At 32.1% G+C, this 15182-nt stretch overlaps 1 protein-coding gene across 4 annotated transcripts in view; it reads left to right on the top strand.

The window, feature by feature from the left end:
* LOC148602047 (uncharacterized) overlaps nt 1-15182 on the top strand; it is a 28275-nt gene that overhangs the window by 594 nt on the left and 12499 nt on the right. For 3 of the 4 annotated variants that reach the window (XM_088556523.1, XM_088556525.1, XM_088556522.1), the window contains exons 2-14: nt 374-459; nt 1929-1990; nt 4159-4244; nt 6639-6779; nt 7060-7107; nt 7432-7491; nt 8530-8589; nt 9020-9076; nt 10192-10563; nt 10839-10941; nt 11410-11631; nt 11924-12122; nt 12543-12730. In XM_088556523.1, the coding sequence (XP_088412649.1) occupies nt 1942-1990; nt 4159-4244; nt 6639-6779; nt 7060-7107; nt 7432-7491; nt 8530-8589; nt 9020-9076; nt 10192-10563; nt 10839-10941; nt 11410-11631; nt 11924-12122; nt 12543-12730 (1585 nt within the window). In that variant the 5' untranslated portion in view covers nt 374-459; nt 1929-1941. The remainder of the gene's footprint in view (nt 1-373; nt 460-1928; nt 1991-4158; nt 4245-6638; nt 6780-7059; nt 7108-7431; nt 7492-8529; nt 8590-9019; nt 9077-10191; nt 10564-10838; nt 10942-11409; nt 11632-11923; nt 12123-12542; nt 12731-15182) is intronic. The other variant, XM_088556524.1, reaches the window with a different exon arrangement.

Raw genomic sequence — 15182 nt, 5'->3', positions numbered from 1 at the left:
TTGGACAAAAACTTTTACAGAAAATAGCACCACAAAAACATGTGTTTGTGATTGTTTATTACATGTATTAACACTAACAGCCTTAAAGTTAAACAGGTTGGGAGCAATAACTCCTGAATTTAGCCTAGGGGTACAAATATGTATAAGGTCTACTCCTTATATGGTAGGTTTTTACCCATTTTAAAATATCAAGTTTTCTTGACATGAAATATTGTAAAAAAGTGGGAATATTTACTTTTATGTAGTAAGTGTACAGCATCGTATTGTAAGTCTGCACATCAGTTTACTTGCATTTTTTCTAAAAGCTTAAGATTAAAAGTCCTTTTTCGTATTTACTGTTTGCAAGCCATTTTAGCAAGTTTTTTTTTTAAAGGGACATAGCTAACCAACGCACGACAACCTGTTAGGTGGTCTCATTACGGAAAAGAAGAGTAGAACTTAAACTTAAATTTCACTTTGGTAAGTAGCTAATTGGTTTGAAATAAGTTATTTAAAAGTATACAAGTACTTACTACAGCTCTAATGAATCAAATATTTGAATTTGAAGTCTACTGCTGTCAATTGCTCCAATAGAAGAGTAAACCAGACTGTCGGGTCTGGGATCGAGTTACATTTGTAATTCCCTTTGCTCAAGAAACAGGAATATGAAAAAAGGCCTATTGGGTCTTTGCATCTACAAATGAAAAAAAGGTCTATTGGGTCTTTGCAGTTGTATCTACAAATGGTGAATACATCAAAAGGTTTGCACTTCTTTCCAACCAGCTTCTGATGATGATAAAATATATTTATATTTTTACAAAGTTCATGAGGGAATAAAAGACACTTGATAAACATGATAAAATTCATTCTTACAGTCATTTATAAGCCTGTTAGAAGTGTCTTTTTCATTCCTTCTTTATTTTTTTTTGGGGGGGGGAATTTTTTTTGTTATTAAGATATTGAAATATATGTTTTCCTGGACCTGCACAATAATTACAGTCGAACTTCACTCGCTCGAACTCGGATGGCTCGAACACACGGGATTTTTCGAACACAATTCAAAGTACCAAAATTTTTGTGTAATCAATATAAATAACCTTGGATTTCTCGAACTTCGATTTCTCGAACACTCGAACTGACTAGTCGGTCCGTTCGGTAATAAATCATAGAGAATAACCCTCACTAACTCGAACTCGTCAGCTATTTCATCAGCTTGGGTAATAAAAGGTGTGAAAAACTGAAACCCTATCATTAATCAGTGTCATTTTAGTTAAATACAGGTAAAATTTAACTCATCACTATTTAGGTAGTTTTGATCTTTAACATAACACTGATTGAAGTTCGAGAATGTTCCGAAGTTGGTATGATGAAAGCATGAAAGAAAATCGGAAGAAAACAAATTATTGATCAAAGAACTTGAACTCTGAACGTTTTTAAAAGCGAACACAGCATTTTTAATGTCCACAAATCAATATAATCTTCCGAAAGTGAACGAAAAAGATCCATGAACTAACACAACATCGTAGGAATTAGGCAATTTCTAGGGATAAAGTCGAACTCGGACTGGCACCGAAAAAATCTGGAAATATACGACCTTCAATTTCTCGAACTTGCGATAACTCGAACACATTTCAATGGTCCCTTGGAGTTCGAGCTACCAAGGTTTGACTGTACATCTGTCTGCTCTAATCTTCATGGATGACATGCACAGACTTATAATATAGACAAGTGGTATAAAATAAAACTGGGACAGGGATACAAGTTTCTTTTGTTTTGTAACTTTGTAAGTTATTGTTTTTGAAGAATTTTTATTATATGATGCTTGGAATATATAAACACAAATGTAGATGCCTAGACTTCTTTATGACATTATTGCAATCTTCTCTGTTCTACATGTACTTGAATGAAATAAGTTTATATAAATATTTTAATTTTTTTTTATTTCCAAGATAAAGTTCAGCTATGAATAAGCCACCAAAGAAACCTACATTTAAGAAGTCAGCCTTTTCTGGTAAGAGGAATTTTTACACCGAATTTTTATTGATTCCATGTGCAGTATATATCTTGCAGTTCATACTTAAAATATACTTGTATACATATACACAGTCATGAGTGTCCTTTTTTAAACTTTTTTTTACATTGATTTTGAATTTGTTTTTAAAGTATGATTTTTTGTACAATCAATTGAACAGATGAAGGAATTGCACTATAGAATATGCGATTAAGTACAGCTCTGCCTTAAAACCAGGCAGGACCTTATAGGGTGATTCATGCATTTCTTAATACCAAATATTTTTTTATTGCAAATCCTTCTGCAGGCTCCCTAAAAACTATATTAGGAAATATGTGTGCTAATAAAAGTAGTCCACTGGGGATATTAAAACTTAAATTTGGTTATGTTCTACTACAGAAAAAGTATGAGAAAATTTCCCACCATAATTTTTACACAACAACCAGTCCAAAAATATTTCAAGATACATAGGGAAACCCACATATGTTTTAATTTGAAACCCTTCAGTAGGCCTCGTAGAATCTGTATTAAAAAATAAAAGTGCAAATGAAAGTTGCCCACTGGCGATATTAACACTAAGATTTTGGTTATGTTCAGTACTACAGAAAAAGTACAAGAGAACTTATGGCCAGAATTTTTACACTATCATGACAATAACAAGTCAAAAAAATTTCACGATAAGTAGCAGATCCAAGCCCAAGGACATGAACATACAAAGAGTTGTTTTTAGGACCTAACAAAAGTATCTATACAGTTTCATTGATTATCTGAGAACATGATGATTCACTACCTGCCTGGTTTTTTGGCAGAACTATACTTAAGTAATTAATTGAAAGCACAAGGTTGTAAAAATAGCTTGTAAAATTGGGCTCTTCACCAGTACAGCAGACTTAACAATTGAAGTGTCGATCCTAATTCATATATTTTCTTCAATTAACATTTTTAGAAAATGTAAGTCCTTATGTGTGGCATATAAAAAAAAATAATACACATTTTCTTTTATTCAGATGTCCTTATTGTATAAAGTATCCCTATAGTGGTTAACATTTATGTTTTCACTGAACAATAATATTTTTATGCCCCTGCAACCAACTAAAAGTTGGGGGTCATATTGTTTTACCCTCTTCCATTTTGAGAAAGTATATATATCTAAGTCTCTCTTATTTTTTGAGAAAATTTTTTGTTTTTAGGTTGCAGGAATTTATTTATAAAAAGGAGGGTGTTTCCCAGTTTTCGCATAATATAATGAGAATAGGTATGGTGTATGAGACAACAACCCCACTGGGATGAAAATGTCAGCCCAATACCACCCATTGGTCTTCAATAAATGACGAGGAAACCCTCATACCACCGGGCAGCCTGCAGCTGGCCTCAAAACTTCATGTTCACACAGGTACAGTGAAAGAGTTACCCCTATATACTCAAGTGACATAAATAAACCAAAGGTGAAAACAAAATCATCACATGTAACTCTAAAACACTTCTAACAATTTTAATGAATACAAATATACCAAATTTCAATAAATATGTATATATATACATATAGAAGGGTCTGAAAAATTCCCAATGATGTTAGGACTGCATGTCAAACTTGCCCAAATATAGCTTTTGCTGGCCAGGTCATTCCTTCTCGTAGGATTAATCTATGGCTGTAACTTAGTACATGATGTATGGTAGTATGGGACAGTTCATCTAGGTGTTATTATGAAGGATAGAGGATCAAATTAATGATGCATGTCACAACAAATCAATACATGTATTATACAAACGTCTCAGAATGTGACAACTCTATTTGCTACACTTATCCTCCGTCTGATCAAATTGATACAGGGAAGATAATGTGAACTTATAGAAGGGTCTGAAAAATTCCTAACGATGTTAGATTTGTGATGCAAATTTTTCGTCGTTCCCTCTGTGGGACCCGAACTCGTACCGTTATGACATCTATCAACTTCTGTGGTTGTCATGGTTGTCTCATGCAAAGTATTTTATTCAATTTGGCAGTACTTTTTTTAAAAATCTGTACCTGCTTTTATATTTGTTATCACTACATAAAAACATGATTAAAAATGAATTGCTGTTTTTTTTCCATATAAACATCATGAGGATGGAAATTGTTACTTTACAGGCATATATATGCCTTTATTCTTGTATAACTTTCATTGCAGTTCCAAAGTTGAAAAATGATGTTAGGAGTGATGGGGATAACAAGAAAGTACTCCAGGATAGTAACACCAGCAAAAAGTTGAAAGAGGTGAAGTATTTAGAATTGAAACTATTTTTATCTCCATGCCAACATCGTAAAGAAGTGATACAGTACAGCACTATAGTTATCAATTAAATTTCTTACTGTCAAATTAGTAGTTCTTATACCCCGACTCAATGAGTGGGTAGTATATTGGAATCACTGTGTCCATCCATCTGAATTCTGTTGCAATTATCTTGACTCCCGTGAATGGATTGATTTCAACTTTGGTTGAATGTTTTTTATGCCCCGGCTGCAAACTGTCGGGGGCATATTAATTTACCCCTCTCCGTCCGTCCAGATTACACATGATCATGGCTTGTCTGGCTACCGTACAGTTTTTGAACTGCATCTAAAATATTTTACAGGATATTTCTACACATGAAGAAGGTGTGCAAGGCCAAAGGATTTTGATTTTCATGAAATATTACGGAAATTGGTGATAGTTACACTTACTCATTTTACTTAGAAATATATGGACCATGGCTTGACCGGCTATCTCCTCGTACAGTTTTTGAACTACATATGAAATATTTTACAGAATATTTCTACACATGATGAAGGTGTGCAGGGCCAAAGGATTATGATTTTCGTGAAATATTACAGAAATTTTTGATCGTTACACTTAATTAGTCATTTTCATCAGAAATATATTGATCATGGCTTGTACGGCTATCTCCTTGTACAGTTTTTGAACTACATCTAAAATATTTTTTGCAGGATGTTTCTACACACAAAGTTGGTGTGCCAGGTCATAGGATCTTGATTTTCATGAAATATTATAGAATTGGGTGATAGTTGGACTTTGGAATATTATGGAACTGGGTGATAGTTGTAATTTTTGTCAGAAGTATACCCAAAGCAACAAAATTAGGGATTTGTTATTGGGGGTATTAACATTTTTTATGTGTCCATCAGACTGTCCATCAATCCTCTTTTTCTTATTGCAACTAGTCTGACATTACCGAACAGAATTTCATGACACTATATGGCAAGGATACAATATGTAGATATACATATATTTAGGAAATTCTCATCCCCACGTTGGTCCCCAAATTTTTCAAGTTATGGTACTGGTACAGTTTGTCATTGCAAGTCTTGGAATGATTGTGCTGAACCAACAGACCATCAATAACACAAGTCTTTGAAGGATTTCTGAATCAGCAAACCATGTCTTCATTCAAAAATAAAAATGTTCTTAATTTGGCAAATCTAGCGGGCGAGGGCATCATTAGTGTCTTACAGACACATTTGATTTACTAAAAAAAATCACTGAGAAATGACACGAGGGCTCCTGTGACAAACAGGGCTTCTAGTTTTTTTGGTTTTTTTTGTGGTCTAATAATCATAGTATTACCTGCATCCCCTGTGGTGAAAACAAGCCCAGAAGTCATTTGACTGACTGTAGGTCCGTCCATGGGGTACCTACTTTGTAACTCAACTTTGAGTAATCTGTAACTCAAAAAGTATTGGACCTATTTTATTCACTATTAGTATTTATTTGTTTATGTGTTGTAGATGTGCACCCTGTTGGGTGGAGTTATAATTTAACTAATTTTAATATGAATTTTTACCTGTTGAACTTACTTACGGTTATGCGTAACCAAGACTGTATTTTTTTTTAGCCTAATTGCTGTATAGTAATTATGCATATTGGAAATATTTATGCGCTGACAAAATATGACATTGAAGCTGGTTCAGACATGTTATTGCTCTTTTCCATATCATTTATATTTTTGGGAAATGGTTTTAATCTTTTAACAGTATGAAGTTAGTTAGCCATAAAAAGGGGCAGTCAGTCGCCCTTTAGTGATCACGCTCTCCATCCATTCGCCATCCGTCCATTACAAACTGGTGTCAGGGCTGTTACTTTTTTATCTTTGATGTGGGCTTTTGATTTTTTGCATGTTGGTTGATTACCTAAAGATGATGTGTTGTGTACCATAGATAGTGGCCTATGACCTTGAACTTTTACCTCAAGGTCAAATTCCTGTTTGTTTTTTTTTATGACATACTCGTGTCCAGACTGACTTTTTTGTCTTTCGATGTGGGCTTTTGATATTTGGCAGGTTGGTAGATCACTTAAAGACAATGTATTTCATACTATGGATAGTAGCCTACGACCATGAACTTTGTCTTCAAGGTCAAATTCCTGTTTTTTCTTGTCGGGAACATAAAATTGATTCCATACTCTTTTCTCAGCTGGTAAATATTTCTATTGAATATGAGTGTCACATTTAAAACTGAAATTTTTAGTTAGTTAGCTTTTCCCAAATCCATTTCCTACATATAGCTTAATTGCCACTGCGGGGCCCACTGAGATGAACTCCATCTCAATGATTTCTAGTTTCTTTAGTAGTTAATCTGTGACTTGCAATCCTTAAAACACAAATTTGATTTTAGAAACAAGAAATAAAAGTGACAGAAGCTGGTGACAACAATACTATAACATCAGATATTAAGAAAAACAATGGTCTAGGTACAGAAAAGAATTTAAAATCAAAGAGAAGTCTTTTCCAAGCACCTGTCACTGGTGATTCACAGGTAAAAAGTTTTAGATTAAGAAAAAAGATTTTTAATAATACTTAATTATGCAGGGCTTATATGTTGCTACTAGATAATGATAAGTATCTTTTCTCCTGAGTCTTTCTGATAGTTCAGTAATACATAGTTTGCACTAGTGCTGAATTTAAGTTAAAACTATAATATTTATCATTTTTTTGTAAGATGACACAGAGTTTTTTTCTGACTGCATCTACTGTTTTCCATGTGCAAATATTGAAATTGTTTATTGGTCATTTCTGTTAATATAAAACTTTTTCAGAAACAAGGAGAAGTATCAGATCAGAAGAAGAAAGCGAAGAAAACAAAAGTAAGTATTTAAACTTTCATATTGAAGCCTGTAAAACTGGTTTCCAATTTTCAAGGAAAGTTTGTCTTTACCCAAATTAAATTTTAACAGTTTGTTGTTGACTTTATTGTACATTACAGATTTAATTAAGTCGTCCTTAAAATATGATCTCCCAATTTCAAGAACTTAAACTTGAATACAAAAATGGTCATTCAGTGATTGCTTGAGCCAAAATCTAGTATTATTGTATGGTGAAAATATAAAGTATTATTTGATTTTTAGATTATAAAAAAAAATACAAGATTTCTTATCACAAATTACTTCTACAAGTTTTTTATTTGACAGAATACTAATGGTGATGACTGCAGTACAGCAACTGAACCAAATAAACCAAAGAAAAAGAAAGTATGAAGCATAGCCTATTTCTTATAAGTTGGTGATACGTATCCTTGCATGAACATACATGTGTAACATCCAACAGTAAAGTGAAAAACTTTCCACAGGAACAAAATTAATATCAAATTTGATATTCTATAATAGTTTAATGTTTTCCATGGCTAATAAATCATTTCCATATTCAACCTTATGGTGATTAAACATACAGGTATCTGAAAGAGGATTCTTTAGGGGCATTATGAAAAAGTGGGGCTTGGTTTTTTTGTGGGGTAAAAAAAGGTCTCAGTATTAGGTGTTAACAATTTGGATAGTTTTTGATGTGACATGTTATATAGATGGCTTTAGATATTATTTAGTGTCCAGATTGTTTTTAGATATGAATTTTAATCCTGAATATTATTTCATGGGATGTTTTACACACAGTTTTTCATCCAGGATATTATTTAATTAATAAATATTATCCATTTTATCAAAGTAAGAATTCTGTTCACTCTGTGATCTATTTTCAGGATATTATTTAATACTGTAGTAAGAAATAAAATCCTGTGTACAATTAGGAATACCTCTAGCTTTTTCATAATTAATTATAGTAAATATCATTATTGAAGTAGTGGAAACAATTTGATAAGTGTGGAAATTTTTTTAGGGAAATAATATCCTCTAAAAAAATTAATATGAAATAAGTTCCACAGAGTAAGATTTAATTTTGATAGTATTATGTCTTGCACATGCCTACATTTTAGTAATATACATATATAATGGAGAATTATGAAATTAAGCTTAGTATGAAAATTTAGAAGCAGGTAGATTTAAAGGCTAGATGCTTCATGCCTGAATTTGTCTTAATTATTATCTCTCAATTGCAAAAGTCTTAATGCCTCAATGCCTTGTTGGTTACTTAAAAGACATTTTTGTATAGAAAAGTTTATAAAACATTATATAGAAGAAAAAATACGAAGGCTTAACATCTCAAAAATCCCACATGATGTTAAAAATCACTATTCTAGACTTCGAAATTTGAAGCCTATCATGTTTATTTATCAATAGGCACAAGATAGTTCAGGAGGAAATTGTTCAACAGAAATTAAGAAGCCAAAGAAAAAGAAGGTTTGTAGCCTTTTTGTGAAAATTGCTCTGAAGAAATTTTATGAATTTACTGGTACAATAAAAATCATGACAAATTTCATGAGATTGAGCCAAATACACAGCATATATCAGTGGCTGTATGTTAGTTTTCTTTTAAGTCTAGTTTTTTTTTCTTTTTTTGTTATAAAGTCAAAATACTGATGAATATGTAACCCTTTTTTAATTTTAGAGTGCACTGAAACTCCAATATAATGTATTTATTACTTTTATGATACTTTCATTGGTGGTTCACCCTGTGCATTTTAACAATGCGTTTTGTTTCAAATGTATTGAATGAACCAAGTACTACAGAAATTTGTAGTTAAAAAATGGAGACACTGAAGTTCAAGAATTAATAAAACTGGCCCCATCTAATCTGAGAAAACAATTTAAGAACCTGTACTGTTTTTAGATTTCTGAAGAAAACGGAACTGAATCTTCTGAACCTAAAAGGCATAAGAAAGAGATGGTAAGTGGTAAACTAACTTTAGATTAATTTATTTCTTCACTGATCTATCTTGCTCTTACACTGACACTTACTTAATATGTTTCAGAAATAATTTATGGAGTCTCCATTTTATCATTGTTTTACCATGGGTTGGCCATAATGTTGCCTTGTTTTATCTTAAGCAATAGCGTGAATTGCTTCGATTCTAATAGGACTTGTTTCTTCGTGTTTTTGAAAACACATGGCCTATGAGTTACGAAAGATAAGAAATGGCAACCATTGTAGAGCAAAATTCTCCTGTGGCACTAGTAAAATTGTGAGAAACTTATATATATGATGTGGGAAATAATACAGTCTTGTCGATGACGTTGGGTCTTATGTTTACCATCGTTTCACCATGGCAGTCTCCTAAAGGCCTTTGAAGCATGTCATATTATAATACCTATTTTTAAGTGAAATTGAAACTCACTGTATCATATTAATGAGGTCACTTTGATAAAGTATGTATCGTCCTGAAGGCTTTTCCAGATTTCTCTATTTTACGATATTAGTGTGCTATAGATTCAAGATTTATTTATCCAAATCAGGAGCCCACAAGGGGCATACAAACAAAATGAACATAAAATGACAGTATAAAGTATAGATCAATAGATGGTTATAAAATGATAACATTACAAATATAAAATATTAATCATACATTTTGCTATCCAAAACTATGACTTTCTAGCAGGAGTTCACTAATGTTCAACATGGTATTTTTGTTTTCTGTAGTTTTAAAACCTGATTAATTGTGTTGTGATAGTTTTCTAAAATTATGAATTAAAAAGAGCATTTTTTCAATATGTTTATATCTTAAATGGTTATAAAAGGAGCATGGAAGCAATAAATGTTCTTCTGTTTCTATTTCATCTGAAAGCCATTTTTTTTGGAATGGTATATATGTGCAAAGTTCAATTTTCAATTTATAATTGCTCATTCTAAATTTTGTAAATGATCTTCTTTTATTAAAGTCAGATATGATTTGAAAGAAGTTTTCAAACTATAGTAGCTTGACAAATATTGAAGTAAAATTCTTACATTTATAAATTCAGTGTGTCTGTATGCCATGTTTAATATTCCTTGTTATTTTTTAACAGAAAAATGAAGAAAAAGAAACAGATATAGCACCTAAGATTAAAGGTTTGCCAGATACAGCAGTGCCATTAGAAATAGTAAAAATTGGTGAATCTTCATCAGACCAAGGAAAACAATTAGATTTAGTTAATTCTGGAGAAAAGGAGGAAAGTTCAGAAGTTGATACAAGTACAGATGATGATAATTTGGTGATGGACATAACAAATGATAGCATAGCAGATGAAAATTTAGACAAGTCTATAAGTGAGGATTTGGAAGAAAGATTGAGCATAGAAGAGGAGATAAAACATTATCTAGATGACAAAATTTCTCCCGAAGGCGAAGAAGACACAGACATTATTGAAAAAAGACTGGACAAATCCCATTTGAAAATGGTAAGCTTTTATAATTTATAACAAAAAAAAAAAAACCCAAAAAACAATGTCTTCCAAACAGTATGGGTAATTCCAAATTGAATCTTGTCTATGCTTGTATCAAAATTTTTATTACTTTAGTAAAGTGAACTTTTCTTTCTATTATAATCAAAGTTTTCATTTGAATTCAGTGTTTTCAAATACTTGCAAGACGTATGTGTATATGATTTATCTTTCCTTTTAAAATGTGCTTCCAGTTGGATGTTATTATTCATCACATTTATTCTACTCCTCAGGACACTGTTTGTAAAAACCCTCCAAGATCATTGACAGAAGAAGAGTATGCTAACATATTCCAAGCAGTTATTGATAGATGTAATTCAACATCTCTGGAAGAAAGTAAGATTTTATCTATCAATTTGCAAAGGATTGGACCTTTACTATTGTAATTCTAATAATAGCTTTTATTGTAATGTTGAAACACGTGTTTATCTTTGTAGCAACAGTTCATAGGCTAACCAAACCCTGATATAATGGTGTCCATGCAACATAGTATGTGACATAATGCATTTCCATGCCTCCTTTACCTTTTCAAATTGAATTGAATATGTGTTTGTCTGTACAGGGATAACAGAATGGTTTTAGATTCGAAAACGTTATGACATGAATATTAGTATCCTCTTCATTTTAATTTTGCTAGTCCCCTACTTCTGACTGAATAACCTATATACATGGGAAGATATTAGCCAGGCTTGTTTGTTGCAGTGTTGAAATTGAACAACAACTGGAATTGATATTTTGCAATATTCAACTTTTACTCATTTATGAAACCTACAATGTTCTGTTATAAACATCTTTTTATTTTAGTGTATGAATCTCTAAATAAACCTGTTAAATTGAAAGAAAAACCAGAAAAGAAATCCAAGGCAAAACAGCAGAAAAAAGAGAAACCAGATAAGGAGGTGAAAGAACCAAAACAGAAACCCCAAAAGAAGTTAAAAAAGTCAAAGGAAGAACAAGTTGTTCCATCCCAGAGTGAAACCAGTGTAGCAGGCCCAAGCAACATAGAAGAGACTCCAGAGAGAAGTGGTATTATATCAGATAAACATTCTATGAGCTAAAAGAAAAAAAATATCATAACTCTCTGAATATTATTGCAACTTGAGCTTATGAAACTGCATTTACAATCTGAGCTTTAAATATTCTGATCAGTTTATTTGAGAAAACTCAAAAGAATGTATTTTGCATAAAAGTGATTGGTAAAAAAAGTTAATATTTAGGTTCAAAAGAAATTTTGACACAAACTGGAAATTGTTTTTTTACTTCAATACTGATCAATGCCCCAATTTCTACTGTAATTTATAGTAACAACACATTTTAGATTATGAAAGTGATAAAGATGATACTGATGTTGGGATAGAACCTATGCAAGAAAAGCATAAAGATGAAGAGGAAAATGGAGAAAAAGAGGAGGGTGTAGAGGATGAAAGTGATAGTGAAGAAAATGAAATAGAAGAGGAAGTGCAAGCCATTTCCCACCTCATACCCGATGAAGTAATTCTAGACTTACCTGGTGTAAGGTAGGGAAGAATATTATCCTTGAAATATATTCTGTGCAATGGATGGAGGATTTTTTTAGGAGATTTCTGCATGCTAGGATGTCTGTTCATCTAACACACTTATATTTTTTGGATGATACTTTAAGAACTACTCTCACACAATAGTTTGGACTATAAAATACAAAACAAGTTTGATTATGGTTTATATTGCATTCCCTTGGCTTTTCAGAAACTGTAGTTCTTTTTCAATTTAAAATGCTCTAGTTATGCATTGTCAGGATTTGCAAGACTGCTGTGAATATAGGGCTTTAATAAAAAGTGAGAAGAAAACAACATATACAGCTTTACTCACATTAAATTATTAATAGTCACTCCAGAATCCTGTTGACATACATATTGCATGGGTAATTTTGATTAATTATTTTATTTTTGCATTTAAAGCAATGCTGTTGAGCCTAACTACCAGGATGTTAATGAAAATACACCAGAAGGCAGTGAAGTAGAATATCAAGTTCCTGTACAGAAAACACCACCACCAAAGAAAACCAAAAAAATTGAAAACAATTCATCCAATAAAACACATAAACTGGCACCTAAACAACTGGTTTTTCCAAAAGGTTACATTGAAGGTTAGATTATTTGTCAGGCATATTGAAATAGGTCTTTTTAGTGGTCACTTACAGAAGGTTGTAAAGTGTTGTCCTATTCATCATTGTTGTATTTATCATTGAAAATTCTACATTTTTACTAAAATACTACAACACTATACTTGTACTTATTGTTATTCTTCTAAAATGGTTTCATATAATACAATGGATACCATGGATCAAGGGTACGGAAACCGTAAAAAATGCTGGTCATTGACTGACAAATTTTGCAAATGACCGATGACCTTTTTCCAATATTGGACATAAAATTTGCAACCCTTATAAATTACAGTCTGCATGGTTTTATTATACTCAACATCACATACAGCACATTTTCAATTTGAAGCTCTATTTTTTAAACTGTCGGGATTTACCGCAAGAGTTGTCTCTTTTTTATTTAATCTGAAGATAGTTCGCATATATGCATGAAGTGATTGTTCCAACGAGTTGTTTATTGGCTGAAATCATGCGTAACAAATCCTTACGGGAAAATCCTATACAGTCGACTCCACTTAATCGCATATCACTTCATTGCATATTTTGGTTATTAGTATAATTTTCTCCTGCACAAAACCATTTCCTATTATTCTATTAGGGAAAAAATCGCTTATTTGCATAGGCCTTGCAGGTGCATTTCAGTTTATTGCATAGAGAATTTTGCCTCATCGAGGTAAAGACAGGGTTTCCCAAATTCTATTTTAAGCCTTCGGGTCATAAATATGTCAATCATATTTATTGTTGTAAAAACTAGATTATCATCAATCAGGAGGTGTTAATAATGGATTAAAAACATAATGGACATAAAAGACAATTTAAATGATTTCTAATTGCATTAAAATAAACAAGCACCTAGGTCAACAATGACTTCTGACGACATGCCAAACATCACCTTATGATGCGGCTTGGGGTATTTTTTGTCTCTATTTACATTCTTCCGACTACAAATGATTATCAATGTAAATTTAATTTTCTTTAATGAGCTGAACAGTTTTTAGTGAGCTTGGGTTACTAGGCATAAATATCAACCGAAAATTAAAAGTCATCATTCATTCAGTACAATGTCTAATGAAATTCAACTACCCTAAGGTGCCCCATACTATCCACACTTCATAGGAATATATTGAGGTCAATGACACGTATAATACACAACTATCAGTGTGCAATGGTGATTGAACAGAGGAATAAAAACGCACAGACCATTTCAAAAGCCCAGAAACTGCAAACATTGATGAATATTACACTGAAATATGAAATATGGGATTTTCTTTCATAGAAAGGTCAGGAAATTACTTGACTATTTATAGATGAGAAACACATGGTTTTACTTATAAATACACACGACGTAAAGAAGGTCAACAAACAAGATAAACACAATATATATTATTATTTATTGATAAAAGAACAATACAATGTGAAGGTCTATAACAATTAAATACCAGATCAGAAATGTTGAACAGTGATATCCCTGGTTGATCCACAGTATCGTCGTCTTACCTGAACTCACACTTCCGGTAAAATCGTAAATTCGGTTATAAGAATAGCCCAGTTATTTGCATAATTTTTACTGGCAAATAGGCTATGCAATTAAGCGGAATCTACTGTACTAATATTCGCCATGTTGGTTTCTACGGGACGATTTGTTTACAAACGAAGTTCGTAAGTTCCTGTCAAACTCCGGTGACAATCGTCTGCTTGATCAACTTCTCGGTGTTGTACAATGTTCGCGTAGGATGAATCCAAGATATCCGAATTAGGGCCGAAATGCATTCTGGGTTCTTTGGTTTTTGGACAAACCATTTAAACATAAACAACATCTCCTAGCAACCCGATCACTGTAAACATGGCCTACTTTTGACAATGTAAATATTGGGACCGAGAATTAAAATTTCACCAGTATTTAACAATTCTATGTTTAGGGAGAAGCCGTTTGGCTAAACGAATGAGCAAGTCATTTAAGACAATTTAAACGACGGTAGGTGTCAATAATGTTGTAGAAAATATTTTTATTCAAATTTTAACAGTATCTTATTTATGTGACACCGAGTATAGTATCTAAACATACTGTCTGCCTTCCACTTAATTGTTTATTGGAAATTAATTGACAGGTGTGTGTCAATTTTAACCGATGTGAAGCTACTTGTGACTGTGATTTACGTGTAACTGATTAGTTGAATTAACGGTGCACATGCAGCCCCATTGCATTGTGACTCGGAGAATTTTCATACATTTATTACTTGATTTCTTTCGAAAAAGTCCATCATTTTCTCACCAATCTTTCAGAGGTAACGGAAGTACATGGTACTGAAACTATGAATCAGTCTTTCGTAATTATTTTATCGATTAAAAATTTTTAACACAGAAGTCAACAGACCATTTAAATCAATATACAAAATGCATTCACGATTTTCTTTCATAAATAAAAAACAGTTTTTTT

The sequence above is a fragment of the Perna viridis genome, chromosome 12, assembly GCF_037379345.1.
Source record: "Perna viridis isolate PV_CMFRI_1.1 ecotype Kerala chromosome 12, ASM3737934v1, whole genome shotgun sequence".
Lineage (NCBI taxonomy): Eukaryota > Metazoa > Mollusca > Bivalvia > Mytilida > Mytilidae > Perna > Perna viridis.
This window is presented reverse-complemented; position numbering and strand designations above follow the sequence as displayed.